This window comes from Bubalus bubalis, chromosome 14 (genome assembly GCF_019923935.1).
Source record: "Bubalus bubalis isolate 160015118507 breed Murrah chromosome 14, NDDB_SH_1, whole genome shotgun sequence".
NCBI lineage: Eukaryota > Metazoa > Chordata > Mammalia > Artiodactyla > Bovidae > Bubalus > Bubalus bubalis.
Genome location: NC_059170.1, coordinates 57,873,962 through 57,901,701, shown reverse-complemented (window position 1 = coordinate 57,901,701; position 27,740 = coordinate 57,873,962). Strand labels below are relative to the sequence as shown.

General features: G+C 39.4%; 1 protein-coding gene across 2 annotated transcripts in view; it reads left to right on the top strand.

Annotated features, from left to right (window-relative positions):
- Window positions 1-450: 450 nt before the first annotated feature.
- The window catches only part of GPR158 (G protein-coupled receptor 158), a 302,630-nt gene continuing 275,340 nt past the window's right edge, over window positions 451-27,740 (top strand). Inside the window, exon 1 of one of the 2 annotated variants that reach the window (XM_044928140.2) lies at window positions 451-4,427. In XM_044928140.2, coding sequence (XP_044784075.2) covers window positions 3,535-4,427 — 893 coding nt within the window. In that variant the 5' untranslated portion in view covers window positions 451-3,534. The remainder of the gene's footprint in view (window positions 4,428-27,740) is intronic. The other variant, XM_006075956.4, reaches the window with a different exon arrangement.

The following is a 27,740-nucleotide window of genomic DNA, read 5'->3' as shown; positions in this document are numbered from 1 at the left end:
TGTTATATCTCAGCTCAATTGCTACCTCCTCATAGAAGTCTTTTTTTTCTGTATCCCTTTATATAAGAATATCCTTGACCCCATATCCTTCACTCTTTATAAATTTACAGTATTTATTTCTTCATGGCACTTATGACAATATGTAATTTAAAATTTTGCTTATTATCTCTCTTTAAACACACCTGACTGTGAGGTCCATGTGTCTACCATGCAGATGTTTACCCCACTACTAAGCACAATGTCTGATACATAGTAGAGACTCGGTCAACATTTGTTGAATGTGTATGTCTGTGAGTTGGTGTGGCATTCCATAGTCTGCTTAGGGCTATGAGCTTGTGTTGTATCTTGGTCCTTATAAAAAAACTTCTTTTGGCTGATCTCCTTCCGTGATGGATATTAACACAGGCATAGTGTTGTCTACCTAGTCGGACCAGACCTCCTAGACCATCTGGGCCATAGCACCTTATTGTGAGTGAACTTAGGTTTTCTACATCATTCTAGACCATAATGTGCTATCTTCCAGAGCCTGTATTCTGTGGTAGCCTCTGGCCACACGTGGTTATCGAGCACTTGAAATGTAGCTAGTATGAAGTGCCATAGGCTGAGAGTGTAAAATATACATTGTATTCTGAGGATTTAGTACAAAAATGTAGACTACCTCATTAATAACTGCTATATTGTTTACTTATTGAAATGAAATTTGGATATACTGGACTAAACAAAATATATTATTACATTTTATTTCACCTTTTTCTTTTAAAATGTGCTATGGGAACATTTAAGATGATATATGTTGATTTTTGACAAGCATTATATTTCTATTGGATGGTGCTATTCTAAACCTAACTAGTTCACCTCTGTTGTTTGGCAATGTAGATGGAAAGTGATCCCCTAAAGGTTATGACAAAATTGCAGGCACCTCTCATAGCTTGCTCCAATCTTGTTAGACATGCACTAAGAGAAGGACTAGCACTTCTGGAGAGGGGCTCAGGTGCAATTTTGGTACTCTCTCAATGTCCAAGCATGAGGCTCACATACAGCTTATGTTCCAAGACACAGAAACTTTGCTAGTTGCCATATATATATTGCTTAAAATAATACTGGGATCAGAACCCAGGTCTTTCAATTACACCAAGTCACTGAATTACTTATAGAGGGACTTATTAATAAAAGTATACCTTCCTTTTCAAATGTAATACTAGCAAATTTTAAATAACTGTTAATAAATTACATAGGTTTTATAAAAAATCAATTAATGAGGAAATGACACTTCAGTCTTCAAATAGAAAATCATATTGTATATTCTAATAAATTAAACAAACAGAAAATCATATTATTATTGCCATGCACCCTATATCAGAGGATTAGGCTGGATGACCTTTATTTAGCAAAGGAGTATGCTTCATATCAAAACAAGTCAGATATGAACATGAACTCTACTTGTGAATAAACATAAATCTAATAACCATTCTCTGCAAAGCTATAAAAGCTCTCTTGGAGACCCAACACTGCAGTTTCAAAAACTGGTTGCTATGTCTTATTCCAAAAGCCATCACCAGTGACACATCAGGCACACATCTCTTCTTAGAGAAGGAGACAGATTTAAAAATAATTAGCTTCCTCATAATGATCTTATGATTCATTCAGTAGTTTACCAATTAGCACCAGGCATTCTAGGTGGTCAAGATACTACAGTGACCAATGAAGGCAAACTTTTGCTCTTTGGAGCTTAAATTTTCATCCTTCGCTATTTTCTCAATAAGGAGAATGAAATGATAAAGCAAGTCTAAGCCATGCTATCTTAGAATGCCATAGGTGGCTTTTTTAAAAGTTGGGAATTGAAATGATTTTGAGACTTTCTATCTTGTGTCTTTCTTGGGAAATTTGAAAATGGAGGTGTATATGGAAGATGGAGGTGCAGAAGACACTAAATATCCAGTACTAAATAGTATTTTTGAATGAAAATGTCAGAAGACCCAGTTAAAGCTTCAAGTAAAACAATTCGACTGTGTAAGGGAATTTCCAATCTTTTTTTTTTGGAGTCCTAGCATAGTTATTCTGCTCTTCTTTCTTTAGCTGGGACATCCCAATCTATGGTGAATCAGATGTCTTAGTTCTTGCCTTCATTAATTTCGGGAACTCCAGTCAGAATGGCTCTCCTTCCCACTCACCACAGACTGACTCATCCTCATTCTCTCACAGTCTGCGTCCTGCCCCTATCCTCGCCCTTTGGCACATTCTCTGTTTACATTTCCACAGGTTCCCTTTCATCCCTTTCAAGCAAGCGTTCTTTAGATGGCATTTTTTCCCTTAAAGTTCAGCCAGTAGATGTCTCCATTACTCCCTTACAGCCAAGACCTTGGCAAGTAGGGTTTAATAATTTCTTTAACCGACAACAAGGAGGAGGATTTGATCATTTGCCTAAAATGAGCAGATGCTTGGGAGGACACATCTTCATCCTACATCCCTCCCTCCGATATATGTCACAAATGAAAACTACTTTTTCCCTCTTTTCCAGGCAAAAGAAAAGACTGATTTAACGAAGCATGCAAGACGCCAACACCCTCCTCCTCAGTACATCCAAGTTTCCTTCTCTCTGAGCCACCCAAGCTCTGCTTCTCCCTTTACCCCAGGCCACCCACCCCCAACCCTTCACGCTCTCGAGTCATCAGGGAACGCGAGTGGGTGAAAGGACTGCTGCATCCCGCGCCGCTGCCTCCTCCGTGCCGCCTCGGGTTCAGCACTGGACAGCTCCCGCCCCAGCCGAACAAATGGTACTCAGCTGATTGACAGAGGAGCCGACCAAACAGAGAACAAGACGAATTGAAGCCACCCTACAAGGGCTGGTTGCGGCCAAGCTGCCTCTTTAAACTGGCTTTCTTCCCGAGAGCAGGGAGAGGCAGGAGTGTGGTTTGTGGCCAAACCTAAAGACTCCAATTAACCAGCTGCCTAACCCTCTTGGCTCTGGAGAGACAAACGTCTTAAAAGAAACCCTCGCTCTCTGGGACTCGCCCCTGCGCTCGCTGTGCCGGTCTGTGCGCGCGCGCTCCGCGTCTCCGGGCGAAGCGAACGAGGAGGAGCCAGAGCCAGGAGGCGGGAACGACCTGCCACGGGTGAGATGATGGAGCAGCGTCTTCGGTGGTGGCGGCGGCGGCAGCAGCAGCAGCTCTTGAACACACCTCAATGAGAGCGGCGGTGGAAGGAAAGACGTAAGCAGGCTAACTATAGCTGCCGGCTGCAAAAGGGATGTAACCTGTTCGGTTCAAGGCTGCGAGGTGCGTAATCCTGAGCCGACCCATTGTGGAGCGGGAGCAGCCGGCGTTGCCACAGGTGATTTGATTTCCTGTGACGGTAGCTTAGTCAGCCGGGCATATTTCGGAACATCCCTATTTTAAAGTCCTTTTGGACTGGATGCCTGCTGGAGAAGGGGGAAGACCCCTAGCAAAAGTCTTACTGCTGACAGACTGACGACTACAATTTAAAAAGTGACTCCTCCCGTTACCTCCTCTCCTCTCTGCGAGGCAGATAGGAGTCATGGCTTACCCCTTCCTCTTCTGCCTTCTGCTTGTTCATTTCGGATTGGGAGCTATTGGCGCCAGCCGCGAAGCTCCAAGTCGGCCGGATTCCCCTCGAGAGAGGACCCTGAGGACGAAGCAGCACGCCCAGCAGCCGGCTCGAGCCTCTGCCTCAGACCCCTCTGCTCCCTGGAGCCGCTCCACCGACGGCACCATCTTGGCGCAGAAACTCGCCGAGGAGGTGCCCATGGACGTGGCCTCTTACCTCTACACCGGGGACTCCCACAAGCTGAAGCGAGCCAACTGCTCCAGCCGCTACGAGTTGGCGGGCCTGCCGGGGAAGTCGCCTGCCCTAGCCAGTTCCCATCCCTCATTGCACGGGGCGCTGGACACGCTAACACACGCCACCAACTTCCTCAACATGATGCTGCAGAGCAATAAGTCGCGGGAGCAGAACTTGCAGGACGACTTGGAGTGGTACCAAGCGCTGGTGCGGAGCCTCCTAGAGGGTGAACCCAGCATCTCCCGGGCGGCCATCACCTTCAGCACCGAGTCGCTGTCCGCACCCGCCCCGCAGGTCTTCCTCCAGGCCACGCGTGAGGAGAGTCGCATCCTGCTCCAGGACCTGTCCTCCTCAGCACACCACCTGGCCAACGCCACGCTGGAGACCGAGTGGTTCCACGGCCTCCGGCGCAAGTGGAGGACTCACTTACACCGTCGCGGCTCCAATCAGGGGCCACGGGGCCTGGGCCATAGCTGGCGGCGCAGGGACGGGCTGAGCGGGGACAAGAGCCATGTCAAGTGGTCTCCGCCTTATCTGGAGTGCGAGAATGGCAGTTACAAGCCTGGGTGGTTGGTCACTCTCTCCGCTGCTTTCTACGGGTTGCAGCCTAACCTGGTCCCGGAATTCAGGTAGGGAGGGGTAAAAAGATAAAAGGCATAACCTTCCTTCCGGTTTCGCGGGTGGCTGTGAGTGTGGAGAAGGAACACTTGGCTGTGACCCTTACGCCTCCCACCCTAAAAGCCCAGACCTGGGCTGAGGGACACCCCACGCAGCCGCAAATGCTTAGGGACAAGAAGCGCCCCGCGTTTGTCAGCTTCAGACGCTCAGCGAAAGCTTTTCTCTCAAATCAGTTTCCCTACAAGGAGAGATGCCGTTTCTCTCTAACCCTCGGGAGAGCAGGGAGGGGAGTTCCCCGTTAGGGGTGATGCACAGAAACCTGGCGAGCTCAGGGCATGCTAGCCAGGCGCAGACTGGTGAACATCTAATGAGACTAGAGAAGGGAGCAGGAAGAGAGTTCGTTTTTTTCTGCAACTTCGGGATAGCCTCCGCCTGCTTCCTCCTACGTGTGCAGTTTGGGGCGTCAGTCTGTTGTTAGTCAGTTACCAGAGCGCATGATGAAAACAGTCAATCCCGCCGGCAGTTCTGTACCCTCAGTAGTGAGTCAGTTTCAGCAGCATAGCTGTCTCCTAGATCCAGACTTTGCAATTTGCTCTGTGTGCTCCTTCTTCTCATATCCCTCCTTCCCCCAGTCCTTCTCCCATTTTCTGGTCCGCTCTTCCTCTTTTTAGGCACACCTAAGCGACTTAGCAGCAGCAGCAGCAGCAGCAGCAAGGGTTCTCTGGCTCTTCAGGTGCTCAACCTTTATAAATGAACCTGATTGAATTAGCCTAGGAAGGGAGGGATCAGTTCTCATTGAATTCAGTCAGGGAACTCAGAGGAGACTTAACAGTTCTGTAGTTCTGCATTTGTGGGAAAACGAGAATGTGCAAATTAGCAGGGGGTAATTTGTGCCCTGGGATGTGCCTGATCTTTGGGGTGAAGAACTTTTAGAAGTAGCCCTTAAGAGTGAACATGAAGAACAGAAAGGATAGAAACTCCAAAGAGGGCCTGGGAGAGGGCCATAGATTAACTGGGACCCTTCCCCATTCCCAGTGGGAAGAAGGTTTGGGGGGTAAAGGTTGCTTCTGTACTTTTTGGGAACCTGGGCAAAAGTGAGGCACCTGTGTTTTAATGCCCTGCTGGCACATAAAAGAATGATAACCTGGTGAAAGATACCAGGGGAAGTGCTGGGTGGGTGAATGGGAGGAGTCAGAACACTTATTTGTCTTGGCACTGTCATTTACTGCTGAATGACCTCAAGAAATTTGCTAATCTCTCTGGCCCTCAGCTACTTATTTATCAAGTAAGGGAGGTAAACTAGCAATAGATAGTCTCTAGGGAGACACCCAGCTATAAAATTCTGTAGCTGTTAATGCTGGCAACACTTAAGATGACATGAATGAAAAATGACCCCTTTTCTCTGACATTGGATGACCACATTAAATGTTTTTTGTGTTTCTCTCTTTCAAGGATCTTGTCTTAAACCAGCATAACTCTTTCCTACTTTAAGGATAATCTTATTTCCTCCTAATTTCTGCAGGATCCTATTAGTCAGAGCTGATCCCAGGTTTGAGTATTTGCCATTTTGCTTGCTCAGAAGAGGAAAGATCAGCAGATGCCATTCACTGCCAAAAAATTGCTTTTGGCCTTCACATAAGTCTTTTCAGGGAGTCCCAGCTCCCAGGATTGAAAGATCCATCTATGTATCCATGTATCTATCTATATTATCCATCTATCCACCCATCTTACTAATATATACTTTATACTAGGCTCTGTGCTCTGCTTTGCATGTATTATCTTGATTAATCCTCACAACAACCCTAAGAGTTAGGTTTTATTAGTTTCCCAATTTTACAAAAACAGAACCTGAAGCTTCTTTCCCAAGATCATGCAGCAGTTAAATAGTAGCAGAGGCAGGATTTGAGCTCATTTCATACTTTTAATCACTATGCTAAACTCTGTCTCATAAAGGTGTCCTAGCTACGTATATTGTAGCTGATGCATAAAAATATATGTATTTTCAAGGATCCGATGTGGGACTGGGGATGAGTCCATTTATTCTCAGAACTGTTTCTCATAAGGCTCAGAAAGCATACGTTATCTAAATGAACTCAGGCCTTTCTGCCAGTCAAGATAAAAGGCTGAGGACACAAGGGGTCTGAGGTCGTGAGGGTTCACATGACCCTACCGAGTTTTTGGACTATGTTCAGAAAATAGTTTGTTTCCTCTGGCTGAGTCCCTTTAAGTGCCTTCATAGTCACTGATGGTGTTCTTCAGCCAAGGCACAAAGCCAGGCCATTTAGTGTCTGGCTTTCTACAGAATCGGGCTCCTCCTAGCAGCATGCATGAAGAGCAGAGTAAGTGCTCTCCTGTGAGTACTTTTGCCCCATGTCCTGTGCCACTCAGGTACCATATCCAGGATTCACACAACTTATAGAAACTGGAAGCAATCTTGGAGAGATCAGATGGTCCCTCCTGTTTCATAAAGAAACAGATAAGAAAGGTGAAGTAACTTGTCCAAAAATCACACATCAAGTTTTTAACAACAGCAGAAACAGGGTCTAGGCCTTCTTGCCTCTGGTTCACACTATGCTTGCTATATATGTATATGTATGCCTAACATACAAGCCACTCCAGTGTTCTTGCCTGGAGAATCCCAGGGACGGGGGAGCCTGGTGGGCTGCCGTCTATGGGGTCGCACAGAGTCGGACACGACTGAAGTGACTTAGCAGCAGCAGCATGCCTAAAGTATATTGACCTCTCTGGACTTCTGCACACAACTTATATTGAGGAACATAGATTATTCTCTGTCACCTTTTAGAACCAAAAATGTAGCCCATATAACACAGCTCTTGATTTTAAAAAATGGCAGTATTTCACACATTTCAGAAAATTTCAATGGGCCTTTTCTGTCTCTTCATACTAATAAAATGCAAAAGTTTTTGATGCTATTGATGTTTTATCATCTAAGATGTGTATTCTAAAATTTTATAAGTGAATAATATTGTACAGGTATGGTAACAGGATAAACACCAAATGAATTTTTGGGAAACCATGACTGGGAGCTCTAATCATTATTTCAAATATATTTTGAACCTATAGAGTGTTATTGGGTTGGCAAAATTGTTGGTTTGGGGTTTTCCATGCAATGTTAACGAACTTTTTGGCCAGCCCAATATGTGTAAAATGCCTTCTCTATAACAATAACAACAAAAAGATCTACTGATAACACTTTCCTCATGGAAGAGAAGAGGAGGAGAAACTTTGCAATTAAGGTTTTCATTTAATTTCAGTTAATATTTCCCCAGGTCTTGCTTTTAAGACTCAAGCATTTAAATTATACATTATTTATAGAGAGTATAAATCTGAAACATGAAATTCAAAAGCACTGTGGAGAACATGGTCAACTATCTTCTTATATCAATGCCTATCACTGTAAAACACCTCTCAGAATAAATTCTATTCTCCTCTGCTTCAGAATGACACAAATTTCTTAAATTTTAAGGTCTAGCATAAGACTCACATGGGAAGAGAAGTTTATTGCTCTTCCTTTTCTCTTACCCCCAAAATGACATTAGTTGCTTTACCTAAATGGGTCCTGAGTCTATCGTTATAAGCTTATAGTATCAACACTTAAGTTCTCATCTTCTATCCCAGCAAAAAAAAAAAAAAAAAAAAAAAAAGAGTAACAACTTAAGATACATCCTAAATTGTATTTACTTATTTATCACATAGGTTTGTGATGTCCTTGTAGAGTTTTCTTTAAAGTTAAGTCCTTTGGTTTTGTGTAGTAATTTTTCTATGTGGAACTTAAAAGTTCTATGGAGTTGGATCCGAAATCTTTGAGATCACAGAAACATTGCCAAGGATGAATATAAGGTACCTAGTGTTGGCTGAATTTAAATTAAGGTAAAGGAAGCTTTGGGAATTAATTCATACTTGATGAGTTGTAAGGGATGTTGGAATTCATTTGTTTTTTTTACCCTCTTCTCATTGTACAATGGAGGAAACTGAGACCCAAAGGGCTAAAGGAATTTGTTAAGAGTGGTACAGCTCTTTTAGGGTGAGTTAGAATGACTGGGAACCAATATATTGAGCATCTACTATGGATCAGATGCTTTATAAATATCCTACTGCACTTAATTCTTAATATTCTCAGGTAGGCTTCCCTGATGGCTCAGAGGTAAAGAGTCCGCCTACCACTGCAGGAGATGCAGGTTCAATCTTTGGCTCAGGAAGATCCCCTGGAGAAGGAAATGGTGTTCTTGCCTGGGAAATCCCATGGAGAGAGCCACCCTGTTGGGCTACAGTCCATGGAGTTACAAAGAGTTGGACATAACTTAGTGACTAAACAACAATATTCTTGTAGTTACAACTTCAGAAAAGCTGAGCAACTTACCCAAGGCAGCCGGTTAGTAAATTAAAGAGGTTAAATCAAACTTGGATCTATCTAGCTATCAGGCTTGTATTGTCTTTCTACTATCCTAGGCTCTTGATCACCAATTTTGTTTTCAACTTGCTGTTAAAAACATGATATTGGCTTGAAATAATGAATATATTTGGTCAAAGACATGATAGACACTTGTTCTTTTTGGCCAATTGTATAATCAAGTATGTTGCATGGGGAGAAGAGTATTAGACTTGAGGGAGAACTTTGCCTCAAGTCCCAGCTTTGTCTCAGACTGGCTGTGTGGAAATCAGTTTCTGCACAACTAAATGCGGAAACAGACTTGATGACATCCGTATACCTTTGTAACTCCTTGTCCTGTGAATTTTGAAACTACCTATCCAATGGGTAATAAGGAGGCTTTGGAAACAGGGTTCATGCACATAAATGCAGTACCCTGTGGAAATGATGACTGATGGTGGAGTAGCATGCAGAAGAAGAGGACACCAAGTGAATGTTAGATCTGAATTTTTCCACCATAGTGTGGAAATGCTATTTGAACATTGTTGTCACTGACTCCCGAGGGGTTACTTTACTTTCTCTCCTTCACAAACATATGCCCACACAGCTCCATCAGAGATTTTGGTACAGATCTCTGCTTGCAACAAAAGAAGGCAAGAGAAATGACCATCTTGCTCTAGGCCACACATGTCCTGTCTCTCTTGTGGGTCCTGGTAGTGGTGAAAAGGGTTACCTACAGAAGCAGCACAGAGCTGTCTACCTCAGTAGTAGATCAAAGAGTTTTTAGATGGACTTCTGTTATTAAGGCTTTTGAGTTTCAATCTTTAAACTGTGAATAGTGAAGTGTATCTCCTTTGGGATTCTGTAAAGACTAAATGAAGAACTGTCATCTCACAGGAAGTTCAGTAAACATTTTGTATCATGGCTTCTGTCTTCCTAAATACTGTCCTCAGATGAACACTTTCTTATCTTAGGTATATTAAACTCACTTTATAATTATATAATGGTTTAGTTTCATTCCTAATTATTGTGAAGGCTTGTAATTACAGTGGATCATGGCGGAAATACGGACCTTGGAGACAGGAGATATTGGCCCCAGGAAAGGACCACATCCTTGACTATTCTATTACCATGGGCAGCAGTTGTCTTTTCTTTTTTAAATTTTTATTGTAGTTGATTTACAATGTTGTGTTAATTTCAGGTGTGCAGCAAAGTGAACCAGTTATACATATACATACATCCAGTCTCTCTTCGATTCTTTTCCCATATATACCATTACTGAGTACTGAGTGAGCTCCCTGTGCTATAATGTAGGTCCTTATTAGTTATCAGCAGTTTCCTTTCTAATTGATGATTCTGCTGTAAATTAAATGGGGCTGTACTAGGTGACTTGTTGGGTTCCTTATAATCTAGAGATCTACGACGTTGTATATAAATTAAAGATGTCACTTTAACTCTTGAAGTTTTGATTGTAACACTGAAACCAGTTATTGTATGCTCATTTAAATGCAGTACTCTTGCTTGGAAAATCCCATGGATGGAGGAGCCTGGTAGGCTGCAGTCCATGGGGTTGCTAAGAGTCAGACAGGACTGAGCAACTTCACTTTCACCTTTCACTTTCATGCATTGGAGAAGGAAATGGCAACTCACTCCAGTGTTCTTGCCTGGAGAATCCCAGGGATGGAGGAGCCTGGCCGGCTGCCGTCTATGGGGTTGCACAGAGTCGGACATGACTGAAGCGACTTAGCAGCAGTAGCAGCATGTTCAGTGTTTGACTTTATCACGGTGATTTGCTAATAGGATATTTAAAGAAAGCTGTCTCATTGTACACTGAATTAAATATATATATATATATATATATATATATATATATATATATATATATTAAGGGAAATGAGAATTCCATTCGAAATAAGAATAAATATGATCTGAGTTTCTAGATGTTGAAAGATCCCCTGAAATTTACTTAAAAGTCAACAAGAAGCTGTTGCACAGATTTCTAAACCAAGGGCCTCAGTATACATGGGTAATTTCTCTCCAAGTAATCAATGTTGAGGCATCCTAAAGCTCCTTACTTACTTTTAAAAACAACCTGTCTTTGATTTTCCCTTTGTAGTTGGTGTTAAAACTTCAAAGAAGGCTATTTAGTGTCGTTAAGCATTATTGTGCCACTTTTTAGCATACGCAGTTGGAAGCAGAAATGGGATTTCCAAGACTTAAATAAATGACAAGTTTAGGCCTACCTTCTGGGGAGAGAACTAATGCTCTCACAAGACTGATTTTACAGCCTCAAATGCTAGATAGGTCAAATTTTACTTTCAACTTCATGAAAGCATCAGTTTGTTGATCACCATTCAGGATTTTAAGGCTACCCTTTTCTAACATGCACTGTTTTATGATTATACTGTAATGCCCTGGGATGTCAAGAAGTATATTGTTGGTGTTATTTCGTACTTGGTTGGTACAGAAGCATTAGGGCCTTGTTTGTTTTCTCTCTTCAGTTCTGGATTGATGTTCAGCGTTATTTAAACACAATTACTAAAATCAGTTCAGTTCAGTACAGTTGCTCAGTTGTGTCCGACTCTTTGCGACCCCATGGACTGTAGCACACCAGGCTTCTCTGTTCATCACCAACTCCCAGAGCTTGCTCAAACTCAGGTCCATAGTGTCGGTGATGCCATCCAACCATCTCATCCTCTGTCGTCCCCTACTCCTCCCGCCTTCAATCTTTCCCAGCACCGGGTTCGTTTCCAATGAGTCAGTTCTTCGCCTCAGGTAGTATTGGAGAAACTCCAAAGTACTGGAGTTTCTGCTTCAGCATCAGTCCTTCTAATGAATATTCAGGACTGATTTCCTTTAGGATTGACTGGTTGGATCTCCTTGCAGACCAAGGGACTCCCAAGAGTCTTCTTCAACATCACAGTTCAAAAGCATCAATTCTTCTGCGCTCAGCTTTCTTTATAGTCTAACTCTCACATCCATATGTGACTACTGGAAAAACTACAGCTTTGACTAGATGGACCTTTGTTGGCAAAGTGATATCTCTGTTTTTTAATATGCTGTCTAGGTTGGTCACAGCTTTTCTTCCAAGGAGCAAACGTCTTTTAATTTCATGGCTGCAACCACCATCTGCAGTGATTTTGGAGCCCCCCCCCCCCCCAAAAAAAAAGTCTTTCACTGTTTCCATTGTTTCCCCATTTATCTGCCATGAAGTGATGGGACCAGATGCCATGATCTTAGTTTTCTGAATGTTGAGTTTTAAGCCAACTTTTTCACTCTCCTCTTTCACTTTCATCAAGAGGCTCTTTAGTTCTTCACTTTCTGCCATAAGGGTGGTGTCATCTACGTATCTGAATTTATTAATATTTCTCATGACAATCTTGATTCCAGCTTGTGCTTCATCCAGCCTGGAATTTCACATGATGTACTCTGCATATAAGTTAAATATGCAAGGTGACAATATACAGCCTTGATGTACTCCTTTCCTGATTTGGAACCAGTCTGTTGTTCCATGTTCAGTTCTAACTGTTGCTTCTTGATTGGCATACAGATTTCTCAGATGGCAGGTCAGGTGACCTGGTATTCCCATCTCTTAAAGAATTTTCCACAGTTTGTTATGATCCACACAGTTAAAGGCTTTGGTGTAGTCCATAAAGCAAAAATAGATGTTTTTCTGGAACTCTCTTGCTTTTTCAATGATCCAGGAGATGTTGGAAATTTGATCTCTGGTTCCTCTGCCTTTTCTAAATCCAGCTTGAACATCTGGAAGTTCATGGATCGCATACTGTTGAAGCCTGGCTTGGAGAATTTTGAGCATTACTTTGCTAGCATGTGAGACGAGTGCAATTGTGTGGTAGTTTGAACATTGTTTGGCATTGCCTTTTTTGGAGATTGGAATGAAAACTGACCTTTTCCAGTCCTGTGGCTACTGCTGAGTTTTCCAGATTTGCTGACATACTGAGTTCAGCACTTTCACAACATCATCTTTTAGGATTTGAAATAGCTCAACTGGAATTACATTACCTCCACTAGCTTTGTTTGTAGTGATGCTTCCTAAGGCCCAGTTGACTTTGCATTCCAGGATGTCTGGCTATAGGTGAGTGATCACACAATCATGGTTATCTGGGTCATGAAGATCTTTTTTGTATAGTTGTTCTGTGTATTCTTGCCATCTCATCGTAACATCTTCTGCTTCTGTTAGGTCCATACCATTTCTGTCCTTTATTGTGCTCATCTTTGTATGAAGTGTTCCCTTGGTATCTCTAATTTTTTTGAAGAGATCTCTAGTCTTTCCCATTCTATTGTTTTCCTCTATTTCTTTGCACTGATCACTGACAAAGGTTTTCTTATATCTCCTTGTGTTCTTTGGAACTCTGCATTCAATGAGATATATCTTTCCTTTTCTCCTTTGCCTTTCGCTTCTCTTCTTTTCTCAGCTATATGTAAAGCCTTGTCAAACAACCATTTTACCTTTTTGTATTTCTTTTTCTTGGGGATGGTCTTGATCACTGCCACCTGTATGATGTCATGAACCTCCGTCCATAGTTCTTCAGGCACTCTATCAGATCTAATCCCTTGAATCTATTTGTCGCTTCCACTGTATAATTGTTAGGGATTTGATTTAGGTCTACCTGAATGGTCTAGTGGTTTTCCCTACTTTCTTCATTTTAAGTCTGAATTTGGCAATAAGGAGTTCATGATCTGAGCCACAGTCAGCTCCTGGTCTTTTTTTTGCTGACTGTATAGAGCTTCTCCATCTTTGGCTGCAAAGAATGTAATCAATCTGATTTCAGTATTGACCATCTGGTGATGTCCATGTGTAGAGTCTTCTCTTGTGTTTTTGGAAGAGGGTGTTTGCTATGACCAGTGCACTGTCTTGTCAAAACTGTTAGCCTTTGACCTGCTTCGTTTTGTACTCCAAGGCCAAATTTGCCTGTTACTCCAGGTATGTCTTGTCTTCCTTCCTACTTTTGCATTCCAGTCCCTTACAATGAAGAGGGCATCTTTCGGGTGTTAGTTCTAGAAGATCTTGTAGGTCTTCATAGAACTATTCAACTTCAGCTTCTTCAGCATTACTGGTGAGGATATAGACTTGGATTACTGTGATACTGAATGGTTTGCCTTGGAAATGAACAGAGATCATTCTGTTGTTTTTGAGATTGCATCCAAGTACTGCATTTTGGATTCTTTTGTTAATTATGATAGCTACTCCATTTCTTCTAAGGGATTCTTGCCCACAGTAGTAGAAATAATGGTCATCTGAGTTAAATTCACCTATTGTAGTCCATTTTAGTTCACTGATTCCTAAAATGTTCACTCTTGCTGTCTCCTGTTTGACCACTTCCAATTTGCCTTGATTCATGGACCTAACATTCCAGGTTCCTATGCAATATTGCTCTTTACAGCATTGGACTTTACTTCCATCACCTGTCACATCCACAAGTGGATGTTGGTTTTGCTTTGGCTCTGTCTCTTCATTCTTTCTGGAGTTATTTCTCCACTGATCTCCAGTAGCATATTGGGTATCTACTGACCTGGGGAGTTCATCTTTCAGTGTCATACGTTTTTGCTTTTTCATACTGTTCGTGGGGTTCTCAAGGCAAGAATACTGAAGTGGTTTGCCATTCCCTTCTCCGGTGGACCACATTTTGTCAGAACTCTGCGCCATGACCCATCCATCTTGGGTGGCCCTACACGGCATGGCTCATAGTTTCACTGAGCTAGACAAGGCTGTGGTCCTATTCCTCCACCATCTTAAGTAATCGCAATTACTAAAATAATACACTGGAATTTTGGTAGCTTTGGCAGCTTGATGGCCACTACATGCAAACAGGCAGTTCACTGGTCTTGGGGCTGTTCTTGGGAGACTGTGCAGCTAATAGCATCATTAGGCCCTTGCCCAGCATAGCTATGGCATATACATTGGCTTGTTTTGCTGGTCTTTTAGCCTTAAATCTTATTTTTCAGCTTTTAGCAAGAATCCTTTTCTAGGTATAATTTCTACTTTGACTGGGCAGTTACTCATCTGGTCAGTCTTTCTTCCTAACACTTGACCTATGAAAAGATTTAGGTGGATAGGCTGTTCTATAAAATGCTTCTTAGTTTAGGAAAAATTAATGTTCTTGACCCAAAGTCTTTCTCAGGTACCCCCTTGCCCAGCCCACCCCATTTTCTACAACACTAAACTTAATATAGGAACCATGACTGACCAAAGGATGTTACATTGCCTCCAAGCAATCACAGGGTTCATTTAGTTTTATTATCTTCATTATAGGTAGAATTTAGAGAAAAGAGATTAGCTTAAATGTAATCTGACCCCAAGATAATTTTTTCCCCAAATCCCTATTTCCTTTTAATTAAAGAAAGCAGTCTCTATTACAGTTAATTGATACTTATAATTAACTGACATCCAGTTAACTTTTATTGTAAAATCTGTTATAACTTTACCCCATTTATATCTAGAAATCTTGTTCAATTAGCAAAGTTCCCAGTTTGCTTATAACCTAAAAGGGAACTTAGAATTATGTAAGATTTTGGTTTCCTTTCTTGCCCTAGTTTTCTCACCATTTATGTGTTTTATTCATTGTGTATATGCCTTATTGCATTTTGTGGAAAGTTTCTTAAGCTAACACAACACATGGCTTTTCTCTCAGAAAGAGGAAAAGGTACTGTAGCATAATGTACTTTCGTCAAGTCTAAGATGTACCTTTTCTACATTCTGATGTCACTCAAATTGAGATGTGTCTTATGATTGAGGGCATGGGCATGTCATTTTCCATTGACAGAAACTTTCTTTTAGTGGTACAGAATGTAATAATGCATCTTATGATTAATGGCATCTTATATTTGATGAACTGGGATATTAGAAAATGGGAAATTAAACTCCATGGTCTCTCCAACTGCAAAGTTCTATTATCATCTGTAAGTTATCAAGATGCAGCAAAATATGGCTATGAAGAAACAAAAAAAACCTAAACCTTACTTCTGCATATCAATTAGATTGCTATTTGTCTTCATAATAATTTTGTTAAACAAGACAAGCTATACTAAAACATGTGGTATATGTGAAATATACAAAACAAGGGGCCAGAAGCTGCAGAAACTTTTATTTTCAGAATAGGTATGGTAAGGATTATCAAAATCTTTCCTACACCATCTGGCAAAGTATTTCACTCATACTGTGGGGAAATGCCTAGGACGGCAAGAATAAAAAGCCACTTATAAACTGAGAATAGATCTGTCTTTCCATTCTAAAGTGCTTAGAGGTTTCAAGGTGAAAAGAAAAACTTTGTGGTGTAGCCATATAACCAGTTTGGTTAAAGAGATTTAAATGGAATTATGGAGGTGTGTGTTTTTTCTCTTCCTGCTCTAATCAGTTGCATAGAATGGAATGAAGAATTTGGGTTTCCCCTTCTTTGAAGCATTAGACCACTCTGTAGACCAGGGTTTCTCAGCCTCAGAACTATTGACACCTGGGGCCAGATAATCATTTGTTGTAGGGGCTGTCTTGTTCAGCAGTATCCCGACTCCACCCACAAGATGCCAGTAGCAACCTCCCTGCCCAGTGTGACAATCAAAAATGTCTACTAACATTGCCAAGTATTATGTTAAGGGGTAAAAATGCCTCTGGCTGAAAGTTGCTGGTGTAGAGAGAACACATATAAAAATGCTATTTTGTGGCTATCCTTATTTCAGGAGTTCTATATGTATTTGTGTGTGTATGAGTTTGTCAGATCACATTTCTATTTGTTTGGAACATAAGATCATTGCATATATAGAAAATGGTATGACAAAGAAATGGAAAATTTTGATGAATCAATGGATTAATTTATATTTAAATGTCATTAAGGCTCAAAAAGAACATCTGGCCAAATTATCTGCAGGTTTTGTTGCTAAGCATGGTTTTGCTACTTATATAGTTAAATATCCTATGTTTGAGATTTCTCATTAAAGGATGCATTTTGAAAAGAAAATATGTATGTGTGTGTATGTGTATGAATCTGGGGGGACCAAGAGAAGAGAGACAGAAAAAGTAGGGGATGGAGAGGAGTGGAGAAAAGGAACAAAAGGGGATGAAAGAAATGATGAAAAACAATTAACAATCTATGATGGTGTGGAACAGTGTTTTACTTTATCATGAAGCTCTGTTTATGACGGAGCACTTTCACAGTTCTGATAAAACTGAATTATTCTTTTCTAGCAAGTAGTGAGAAATCAAATGCCAGAAGATTTAATCATTATAAAGAAAGGTTGATTGTGATTGCATTTTAGAGCTTTATCTCAAGAAGTCAAAGCTATAATCGGGCTGATGTAGAGCTTATCCCATTAAAGGAATATTAATAGCTTACAATATATATATTTTAAATGCTCTGTTTTTTCTTTTTTAATGATTTTTTTATTTGGTTTTTGGCTGCATTGCATGGTTTGCAGAATCTTAGTGCTCTGATCAGGGAGTGAACCCAGGCACTCTGCAGTGGAAGCCTGGAGCCCTAAAACTGGATCACCAAGGAATTCCCTAAAATGCTCTTTTCTGCTTTAACTTTATTGATTCAACTAGAGTTGAATTTGAAATTTTTATAAATGAAATTACCTAGAATAGTAAGTGACATATAGACATTATATAAGATGGTAACGTGTTTAAAGATGCAGTTTTTAACATTATTAATGTCTAGACCTGATGCTGGGAAACACTGAGGGCAGGAGAAAGGGTGACAGAAGATGAAGTGTGGATGACATCACATCCATGATTCAAAGGACATGTGTTTGAGCAAACTCCGAGAGATAGCAAAGGACAGGGAAGTCTGACCTGCTGCAGTCCATGGGGTCGCAAAGAATTGGACACAACTTAGTGACTGAAAACCACCACCACCTAGAATCTTATCAAAAGAGACCTTAAAAAATAACAATGACCACATGATAGAAAAGAATGTTTAGGCTTCACCGTGCAAAGTACTGTAGCACAAACTGATGCGTGACTACTTCCTCCTGTGCTATCAATAAACATGTAATACATGTGAGCTGCAGGGGCAAGGAATGAGCAGATGGCAGCTGTATATCGTGCTGATTATAGAGAAATGACAATGAATGATGTGAATGTAAAGAGATGAGTCCAAGGCTCATGAAAAGAAAGATGAACATTATTATTTTTCTGGATAAGGCAAACTTTTGACAAAGCTGTTTCAGGTACTGATTTAATTAGTTTTGTGGGAAGGCTCTCATAATACAGCCCTCTGAAAGTTATTTAGAAATCTGTCTTTCCACAGAGGCAAATAACAACTGGTGCATTCTTTTAGGGAACGATGTTTTAGTAAATATCTTGGGAAAGCTCCTTTTTGAATAATTAGACTTGTAGAAGTAAAAAGGATTTTGTTGTTTAGTTGCTAAGTCGTGTCTAACTCTTTTGCGACCCTATGGACTGGAGCCTACCAGACTCCTCTGTCCATGGGATTTCCCAGGCAAGAATACTGGAGTGGGTTGCCATTCCCTTCTCCAAGGTATCTTCCTGACCCAGGGATGGAACCTGTGTCTCCTGCATTGCAGGCAGATTCTTTACCACGGGGCCATCTGAAAAGTCCCAAAAAGGATTTTAGAGATCACGTAATCTGACTTATTTTTACTTTTACACATGAGGATACTGAAATCAAAGAAAGTGGTGACAATCACTTGTGTTAGCTGTGGCTGCAGTGAACTTGTAGTTTAGTTAACAGGCACAGACAAAAAGATCCTGATTCCTCAAGTAAATGCTAACTTCCGGCCATTATTCACTGATTCCAAACTTGGCTGGGTATCGTGATCACTTGAAAAGCCTGATAGTACCTTCCCAGGCCCTCCCCAAATCCTGTGCAGGAGATAAATCTATATCAAAAACAAAATCCTCATAATTCAGAATCAGATGGTACTTAAACACAAACTTGGGAAAATGTAAACAGAATTTGATAAGGTTGAAGCCTGTAATCCCTTTTATAAGATTTTAAGAATAAAAACTGAAAGTTGTAAATGCTTAACAACTTTAGTTTTAGTGGTTCACAAAACCTGGCTGCTGGCTATGCTGGGTACCTGAAGCTTTCCAATATTGTGAATGACCCTCCTGGCAGGGGTAGGATGACTAGCAGGTCATGAAGGCAGGGAGATCACAGGTACTGAGCACTAGGCTATATCCTGGTTCTCTGTCACTTTATTGTGAGTTATTCTTTGTTTTCTCACCTTTAAAACAGGGACTATCATGAGAGCAGCTGCTTCTTGTTGTAATTGGTTTCTTTATGTCAACTTTCTATTTCCTCAAACAGTTCTACTAGTCTTTCAAATGTAAGGACCATAATTCATAACTTCCCGTATTCACTACCATTTGAAAGTGCCTTGCATATTTCAGGAAGTATGGAATAGTTGGGCTTTCCAACTTCTCTGATAGGATTTCAACCAAAGAATAAGCTATCTATAGTTGTTCCATTCTTAGCTGTGAATGAATAAACTGAAATAATTGACCAGTGATGGAGGCTGAAGAATGAAAATCTAGAACTTCTTGTAAAAACCATCTGGGTGCTTTTCTTGCTCCCTGGCTTAAAATTGTACAGTGAGACCCTCTCTAAACACAGACAGCAGAAGAACTCAGGGGCAAAGCATTTTTTTTTTTTCCCTTCACCAGCATGCCTGGGAAGACATCCTGTGGGTCCTCGCCTCTCTCAAGCTTGTGGCAGGCAGGTCTTGTCATTTGTTGTTTCCTGACTTACTTTGTTATCTTTTATTTTTGTTGTTGTGTTTAGTCCCTAAGTTGTGTCCAACTCCTTGTGACCCCATGGACTGCAGCATGTCAGGCTCTTCTGTCCTTCATTATCTCCTGGAGTTTGCTCGGATTCATGTACATTGAGTTGGTGTTGCTATCTAACCATTTCACCCTCTGCCACTGCCTTCTCCTTTTGCCTTCAATCTTTTCCAGCATCAGGGTCTTTCCCAATGAGCTGGCTCTTTGCATCAGGTGGCCAAAGTAATGGAGCTTCTCCATTAGTCCTTCCAATGAATATTCAGGGTTGATTTCCTTTAGGATTGACTGGGTTTATCTCCTTGCAGTCCAAGGGGCTCTCAAAAGTCTTCTCCAGAACCACAACTTGAAAGCATCAATTCTTCTGTGCTTAGCCTTCTTTATGGTCCAACTCTCACATCCATACATGACTACTGGAAAAACCGTAGCTTTGATTATATGGACCTTTGTTAGCAAAGTGATGTCTCTGCTTTTTAATACACTGTCTAGGTTTGTCATAGTTTTCCTTCTAAGGAGCAGGTGACTTTTAATTTCATGGCTGCAGTAACCATCCACAGTGACTTTGGAGCCCAAGAAAATAAAATTTGTCACTTCTTCCACTTTTCCTCTTCTATTTGCCAGGAAGTGATGGGACCAGATGCCATGACCTTCATTTTTTTAATGTTGAGTTTTTAAGCCAGTTTTTTCACTCTTCTTTCACCATCATCAAGAGGCTCTTTAGTTCCTCTGCACTTTCTGCCATTTGAGTGGTATCATTTGTATATCTGAGGTTGTTGATACTTCTCCTGGCAATCTTGATTCCAGCTTGTGATTCATCAAGCCTGGCATTTCACATGATGCACTCTGCATATAAGTTAAAAAAGCAGGGTGACAATATTGTCTTATATGTCAGTATGGCCTTTCATGGTGAAGGTTAAGATGTCAGGTCAGGGGCTGCCTCAGAAACTGCCAGTGAGAGGCACAACATACAGAAGTGGGATTGGAAAAGCCAGAGGAGACAGCATAAACATTTGGACACAAATTTGAAGGAGGAAGACTTTGCATCATAGGAAAGGACGTACAGGTAGAAGTGCATCTCTAATGAAGAGCATTATCAGTGGAAAACTGGGATTATGAATTTTGGGAAATAAAATCATCATTAGCTTTTCTGATATATGTGGGATTCAGCTTCTTTGTGTTGCATTTTCTTCTTACTGTACTCTATTGTTTTATTAATTATATTTAAAAGTTTTCTCTTGGTTATTTTGATTTTTCTATCCATAAATTTAAAATAGTATTTTCTATTGTTTTCTTTTTTACCCTCTTGATCCTATTGCAACATTTTTGGATAATTCAAGATGATTACATTTTCAGTCTGTCACAGCAGTAAAAACAAACAAACAAAAAACATGCTTTGTCCATTAATTGCTTCTAAGAGTTGAAATGTGAATATACGAATCTATGCCATTTTTAGAATGTTCCAATTTCAAGGACCAATGGATTCTTTCTCCCTTTTTTAGATCAGTTGTGCAAAATCATGTTATCTTTAGTTTGGGCACATATGCATGGAAACTTTTCACCTATTTTCTTTCCATGCAGTTGCCAATGCTCTCCTTTTCATGTTAAAGAAACAAAAAGGAGTCCTATGCTTTTTTACTTCTAAGAGCATCCAACTTCTTAATCAATTGTTGTTTGTTAAAGAAAATTTACATTGCTTTTGTTACAATGTTGAAGTCCCATAATTTGTACCAATAGGCCTTCTACAGAATAACTATCATGGAAATATTTTCAAATTATTGAAATTTTGGATTCAACTATGTGTTGGATGCTAGTCTTAGTTCAAGAATTCTTTTCTTCCCACCCCTTAACGCCCAATTTCAAATACTTTTTCAGAAAGAATCTGTGTAAGATAAAATTTCTAAGTCTTCCCATGTCTGAAAGTGTCTTTGTCTTCATGCATGATTGATAGTCTGAATACAGAATTATAGGTTCAAAGTCATTTTGCTCTCAGAATTTTAAAGATATGGTTATATATTTTTAGCATTTGTTGTTGCTGGTGAAAAACTTGATGTTAACCTGATTTATTATATCTTTGTAAGTAATCTTTTTTTCTCTTCATGGAAACTTTTAAGATCTTCTCTTTTTCCTTGGGGTTCTGAATATTCATGATGATGTGTTTAGATGTGATTCTTTTTATTCATCAACCTCACCATTTAGTTGGCCCTTCTAGACTTTTCCACTCGGTAATTTTCTTTTATAATGGCTTAAAACTACTTTTTGCTATCCATTTTCTCTTTCTGGACCTTCTATAGTAAGGTATTAATCTTTCTTTTACTTTCACTTTCATTCATCTTTCTGGATTGATCCCTATATTTCTTGACTTTTCTCTCATCTTCCATCTTTTTTTAACTTTACATTCTAGAAGATTTTTTTTTTTTTTTAACCTTTTGGAAAAATTAGTTTTAATTTGGCAGTCTCTTACTTTCCATGAACTCTTTCTTGCTCTGATTGTTTCTTTTTTCATAATTGTATGTTTATTTTCTTAACTCTCTTTGAGAATATTAATTAAAATATCTATTGATTATATTCTGTTCTGTGAACTATTGCTATTTGTTATAGGTTCCGTTATTTTGCTTGTTCATACCAATTCTTTTCCTTTATACTACCAATTCATCTCAAATATGATCCTTGTCAGTCACAGTTTTATGACCAAGGGACTAGGTTAACATACATAGGTAGATGGCATGGATTCCTGTGGCTGGTGTACAGGTAGAGTTCCTCAGTATACCTCCCCATGACTGTCAGTCTTTCAGCATTTACTTTTGGATGCCTGAGAAGGAAGTGCATAGTCTCTGGGTCACTGCAGATCTTTACTCTCGGAGAACTGATAACCATTTAGAAGTTTCTTTCTAGACATTTCTTTCAAGCTCTTTATAGAACAGATCTTTGTTTTTAGCTTGAGAATAAGTGCCATCACCGCACACAAGGAGAGGATGTGCCAACTTGAAATCCTTTATTACCTTGATATCTGCTTCATTTTCTACTTTCACTCTTGAAACCTATTGACTTTGAGCTTAAAACCTTTCTGGAAATTCTGCTTAAAGAGCAGTTTCCGTCTCTGTTCAAGCCTTCTCCTGAGCATGTCCTGGGCTTGGCTGCCAACACTCCAGCTGATCATCAGTAGGATCCCAGAGAATTATGTCAAATCTTTGGTCTACTACTTCTTCTCATTCCATCTTGTATTTATTTACTGTCATTACAGTTGGATGTGGAGGGATGAGGTAGAGAAAAATGTTCAATTCACCAACTTGAATAAGAACTCAAACTTAGGTCTTCTGATTGGTTTTATTACCTTTATACCTAAAGATATGGACATCATATTCAGTTCTTTTGCTCATTTGGTTTGTGTCTTAGGTATACTATTTCACCTCTTTGTGTCCCAAATTTCTCAACCATTATTTAGGGAGAATGATAATGACCATATATAGTTGTAATATAAATTAGGGAGAATAGTATCAGTCATATAACAAGTTCAATGAGGATGTTTTAAGTGTGTATAGATAATATCTAATGCACAATAAGCACCCAATAAATAATAACTAAAAACACATGATTCAAAGCATACAAGTAAGCCCTATATTTAGTTCATAGTTGGCTATCTAACCACCAAAGTACTTTATTTAAATTCCAATGGGAATATTTTAAATGTACTTTATAGGCTTACTTAGTTATTATTTCTAAATCAAAAGAATTGGCACATGCTATCTTTCTCTGAAAACTTACTACGAATGGCTGGCTTGTACCTTTTGTATAACACTATAAAATATTTTTATAAAATAGTAGGATCTTGAAAAAAGTCATTTAGAATAAAAAACTCCACATTATCAGATGGAAAATTTGACTTGAAGAGCTATGAGTAAGAGTATGAGTATGAACCAACAGAAAAAAGTTGGTAAGAAAATATGAGTAAGAACCAACAGAAAAAAGAAATTTAATGACTTAAAAAATTACTAACAAAAAAGAACATTTTCACTTAGATAGTGTAGCCAAGCACTAACATAAATGTCTTGTTTAATGAAGTCCCCAGGAAACTCAAGGTATAAAATTGTTATTATATATTTTAAGATGGATTAGTGTTCACATTAGATATTTATTTTCTCTGACATAATACACTTTGTTCTTAATTTTTCTTTCCTAGCAATTAAAAAAAGTGTCTTTGGACATATTATATAACTTTTCGGAACTCTATTTTCCTCATCTAAAATGAATAAAAATATTTGCTCTTTTATAGAATAGTTATTTGAATAAAATGGGTCAATACAGGTGATCTCTTTGTACTGGTTTTCTTGACAAGGGAGTTTCCACCCCATTTAGAAATGGTCATATTCAAAGAGGTCATATAAGGAAGACTTGATGTGTTTGAAAAATAAACTGTCCTCTTGTCATTTAAAATTGAAACAGAATGTATCTCAAAATTATTCCAGTAAAGGAAAACTGTAAAATAAGACATTAGTCAGCTACTTTTGGGAAAGCAGCAAACTCAAAATATATTTTTCAGGAGGACAATCATCTATTATCAAACTCTTAAACCCTAGCACTTTTAAGATGTGTGCTGGACTTAACTTTGAAAAAGGATCATCTTCAAGAGTCCCAAAATACAAAGACTGTATACTTGTGGGTGAAGAACTGACATTCTGATTGACCTTACTTCGTTTTATATTTATTGGTCCTTTCTCTTTTTTTAAAACAAAACTTATTTTCTCCACAAAAAATATACAGATCTTCCCAAGGAAGGTGTGACCTGATTACCAAAAAGCCTTCCAAGAACAAGAAGCCAGACAGATGGAAGACATTTGTCACTATATAAAGTTTTGGCAAGCTTCTCTGGACATGTCAGCTGCAAAGTAGTGTTGGGGAGGAGAACATTTTCTTGCTTTGAGACAGACTGTCGTCAAGTTCTTCAAGATACTCTAGAGGCGATCAGACTGTGTTCTTGATTCTTCTGTACTTCTTGTAGTGATGGGTTTGAGCTATATGATTAGAGATCACTGTGTGGGCATTTCTGAGGACGAGAAGCCCCAAATGAGGAAGTAACCCAAAGATGACTGAAAGACGAATCTAAAGTCTTCTACAGTTATATGGAAACAGAAAGGAAATTGCTCTTTGTCCCCTTTAAAAGTCTCTTTTCCTTGATCCTACCCCATTAGCAATGAACCTGTGATATGTGCTCTTCGATTCATGTACTATTTATGCACAAGTCATTTTAGTTAAATGATTTCTATATTTCTCATTATTTTGCTTACTTTTTATTTATACAATTCTGTTTTTAAAATCTCTTCCTGCTGCTATGTATACAACCAGTCTATTTCCCTACTGCTGCCTAGTACTCTATTGCTGCATAGTATGTAGAAATTGTCCAGTTTCAGGGATGGACAGATTGTCTTCGGTTCCTTGCCATTACAATGACATTGTGGTAAGCTTATATACCCCATTAGGGACCTGTGTGAGAATTTCCTGCACTGAAGGATTTCCTGTAGGATTTCTGGGTCACAAGGAGGGGTAAATGTCATTTTACAAAATATTGCAAGATTGCTCACTAGACAAGCCGCATCAGTCTACATACCCACTAGCAAGGCATAAGGGCTCCTATAGCCTCATATTCCTGCCAATATTTGGCATTATACCACTTTCTGAGTTTTAGTTTAATGAATGTAAAGTGACATCTCACTATTGTTTTAGTTTGCATTTCTCTGATTACTGATTAACTTAAGTATCATTTCATGTGCTTGTAAACTTGTTGGGCTTGCTCTTTATTGAACTGCTTGCTTATAGCCTTTGCCTGTTTCCTATTGTGATTTCTATACTTTTGTTATATTTCAAGAGATTCTAGATATTATTTCCTTGTCAACTTTAGACAGTGCAATATTGCCCAATCTGTTATCTTTCAGGTAACTTTGACCATAATATTTCCCCTTGAGTGGAATTTTTAAACATTTTTGATGTTATTTACTTAATCAAAATTTTACCTTACAGTTTATGCTTCTTGGTTTTATTTATGAGGTCTTTCAATGTCTTGCCTCAAAATTATTCTCTTATAATCAACTAATTACTTTAAAGTTTTACCTTTTACAATTGGATCTTTAACACTGGGAGTTCACCTTTGCACATGGTATTTGGTAGGGATCCAGTTATTTTAATCTATTTATTGAGCCAGGTTTCTACTCCTATCAGCCTTTATCATACATACAAGTGTCTTATGTGCATATGTATGTCTCTGAGTTGTCTATTTTGTTTCACTGCTTCCCCTGTGTGTTGTCTGTCCCTAGTCAGTACTGTGAAAGAAAGTGAAAGTGAAGTCGCTCAGTCGTGTCCGACTCTTTGCAACCCCATGGACTGTAGCCTACCAGGCTCCTCTGTCCATGGGATTTTCCAGGCAATAGTACTGGAGTGGATTGCCATTTCCTTCTCCAGGGGATCTTCCTGACCCAGGGATCGAACCCAGGTCTCCCGCATTGTAGACAGATGCTTTACCATCTGAGCCACCAGGGAAGTATGTACTATTATGTTTTATTTCCATGGTTGGGTAGTACGTCTCAATATTTGATTTGGCAAAGCCTAAAGCCTCCCTCTTTCCCCTTTTCACAGCTTCTATTTTTCTACTTAAAGAAAGCTGTTAAGTTTCTAAAAAAAAAACTATATAGAATTTTGATTGGTTTTGCATAAAATTTATAGCTCTATTTGATGAGAATTGACATTTTTAGTAAATTATTCCCTGAGAGCATGTGATGTCTTTCCATTATTCAGATCATCTATTTCATCCTTCATTAGAGTTTCAAATTTTCCCCATAAAAGTTTTGTGTATTCTTGATTAAGTTAACTACTAACATAATGGGTTCTGTCCTATTTTAAATGGAATATTTTTAGTTATAACTTTTTGTTGGAAATTGTTGGTGTATATACAGATTTTTGAACACTGATCTGGTATCTACCAACTTTACTGAACTTTCTTATTGTTCTCATATTTGTCTGTTGATTTTACTGCTAAATAAAGGATCATATCATCTACAAATAATGACAGTTTACTCTTTTCTCTTCAGATCTTTATGTATCATTTTTTCCCTAGAATTCTTGAATTGGTTGTGACTTTCAGTAACTATGTTAAACAGCATCAGTGATAACAAACATTTTTGATTCAAGAGAACATCTTAAAAGAAAATGTTTTCCTTCAAAGTATAGAGTTGATAGAGGCAAATTTTACTAACTTAAGCATTTCCTTCAATTTCTAGTATACCACTAAAAAAATATCAGGTGTTAGAACTTTTAACTGTCATCTTTCAGGTAACTTTTAGAAAATAATTAGCGGTGGTGTTGTTTAGTCATTCAGTTGTGTCCTACTCTTTGCGACCCCATGGACTGCAGCACACCAGGCTTCCCTGTCCTTCACCATCTCCTGGAGTTTGCTCAAACTTATGTCCACTGAGTTGGTGATGCCATCCAACTATCTCATTCTCTGTTGTCCCCTTCTCCTACCTTCATTCTTTCCCAGCATCAGGGTCTTTTCCAATGAGTAGGCTTTTCGAATCAGATGGCCAAAGTACTGGAACTTCAGCTTCAGCATCTGTCCATCCAGTGTATATTCTAAGTTGATTTTCTTTAGGATTGACTGGTTTGATCTCCTTGCAATCCAAGGCAGGCAAGAGTCTTCTCCAACACCACAGTTTGAAAGCATCAATTCTTCAGCACTTCTTTATGATCCAACTCTCACATCCATACATGACTACTGGAAAAACCATAGTTTTGACTAGATGGACCTTTGTTGGCAAAGGAATGTCTTTGCTTTTCAATATGTTGGCTATGTTTGTCATAGATTTTCTTCCAAGGAGCAAGCGTCTTTTAATTTCATGGCTGCAGTCACCATCTGCAGTGATTTTGGAGCCCCCTCCGCAAAAGTCTGTCAGTGTTTCCATTGTTTTCCCATCTATTTGCCATGGAGTGATGGGACCAGATGCCATGATCTTTGTTTTTTGAATGTTGAGTTTTAAGCCAGCTTTTCTACTCTCCTCTTTCACCTTTATCAAGAGGCTCATTAGTTCCTCTTCGCTTTCGGCCATAAGGGTAGTTTCATCTGCATATCTGAGGTTGTTGGTATTTCTCCCGGCAATCTTGATTTCAGCTTGTATTTCATCCAGGCTGGCTTTC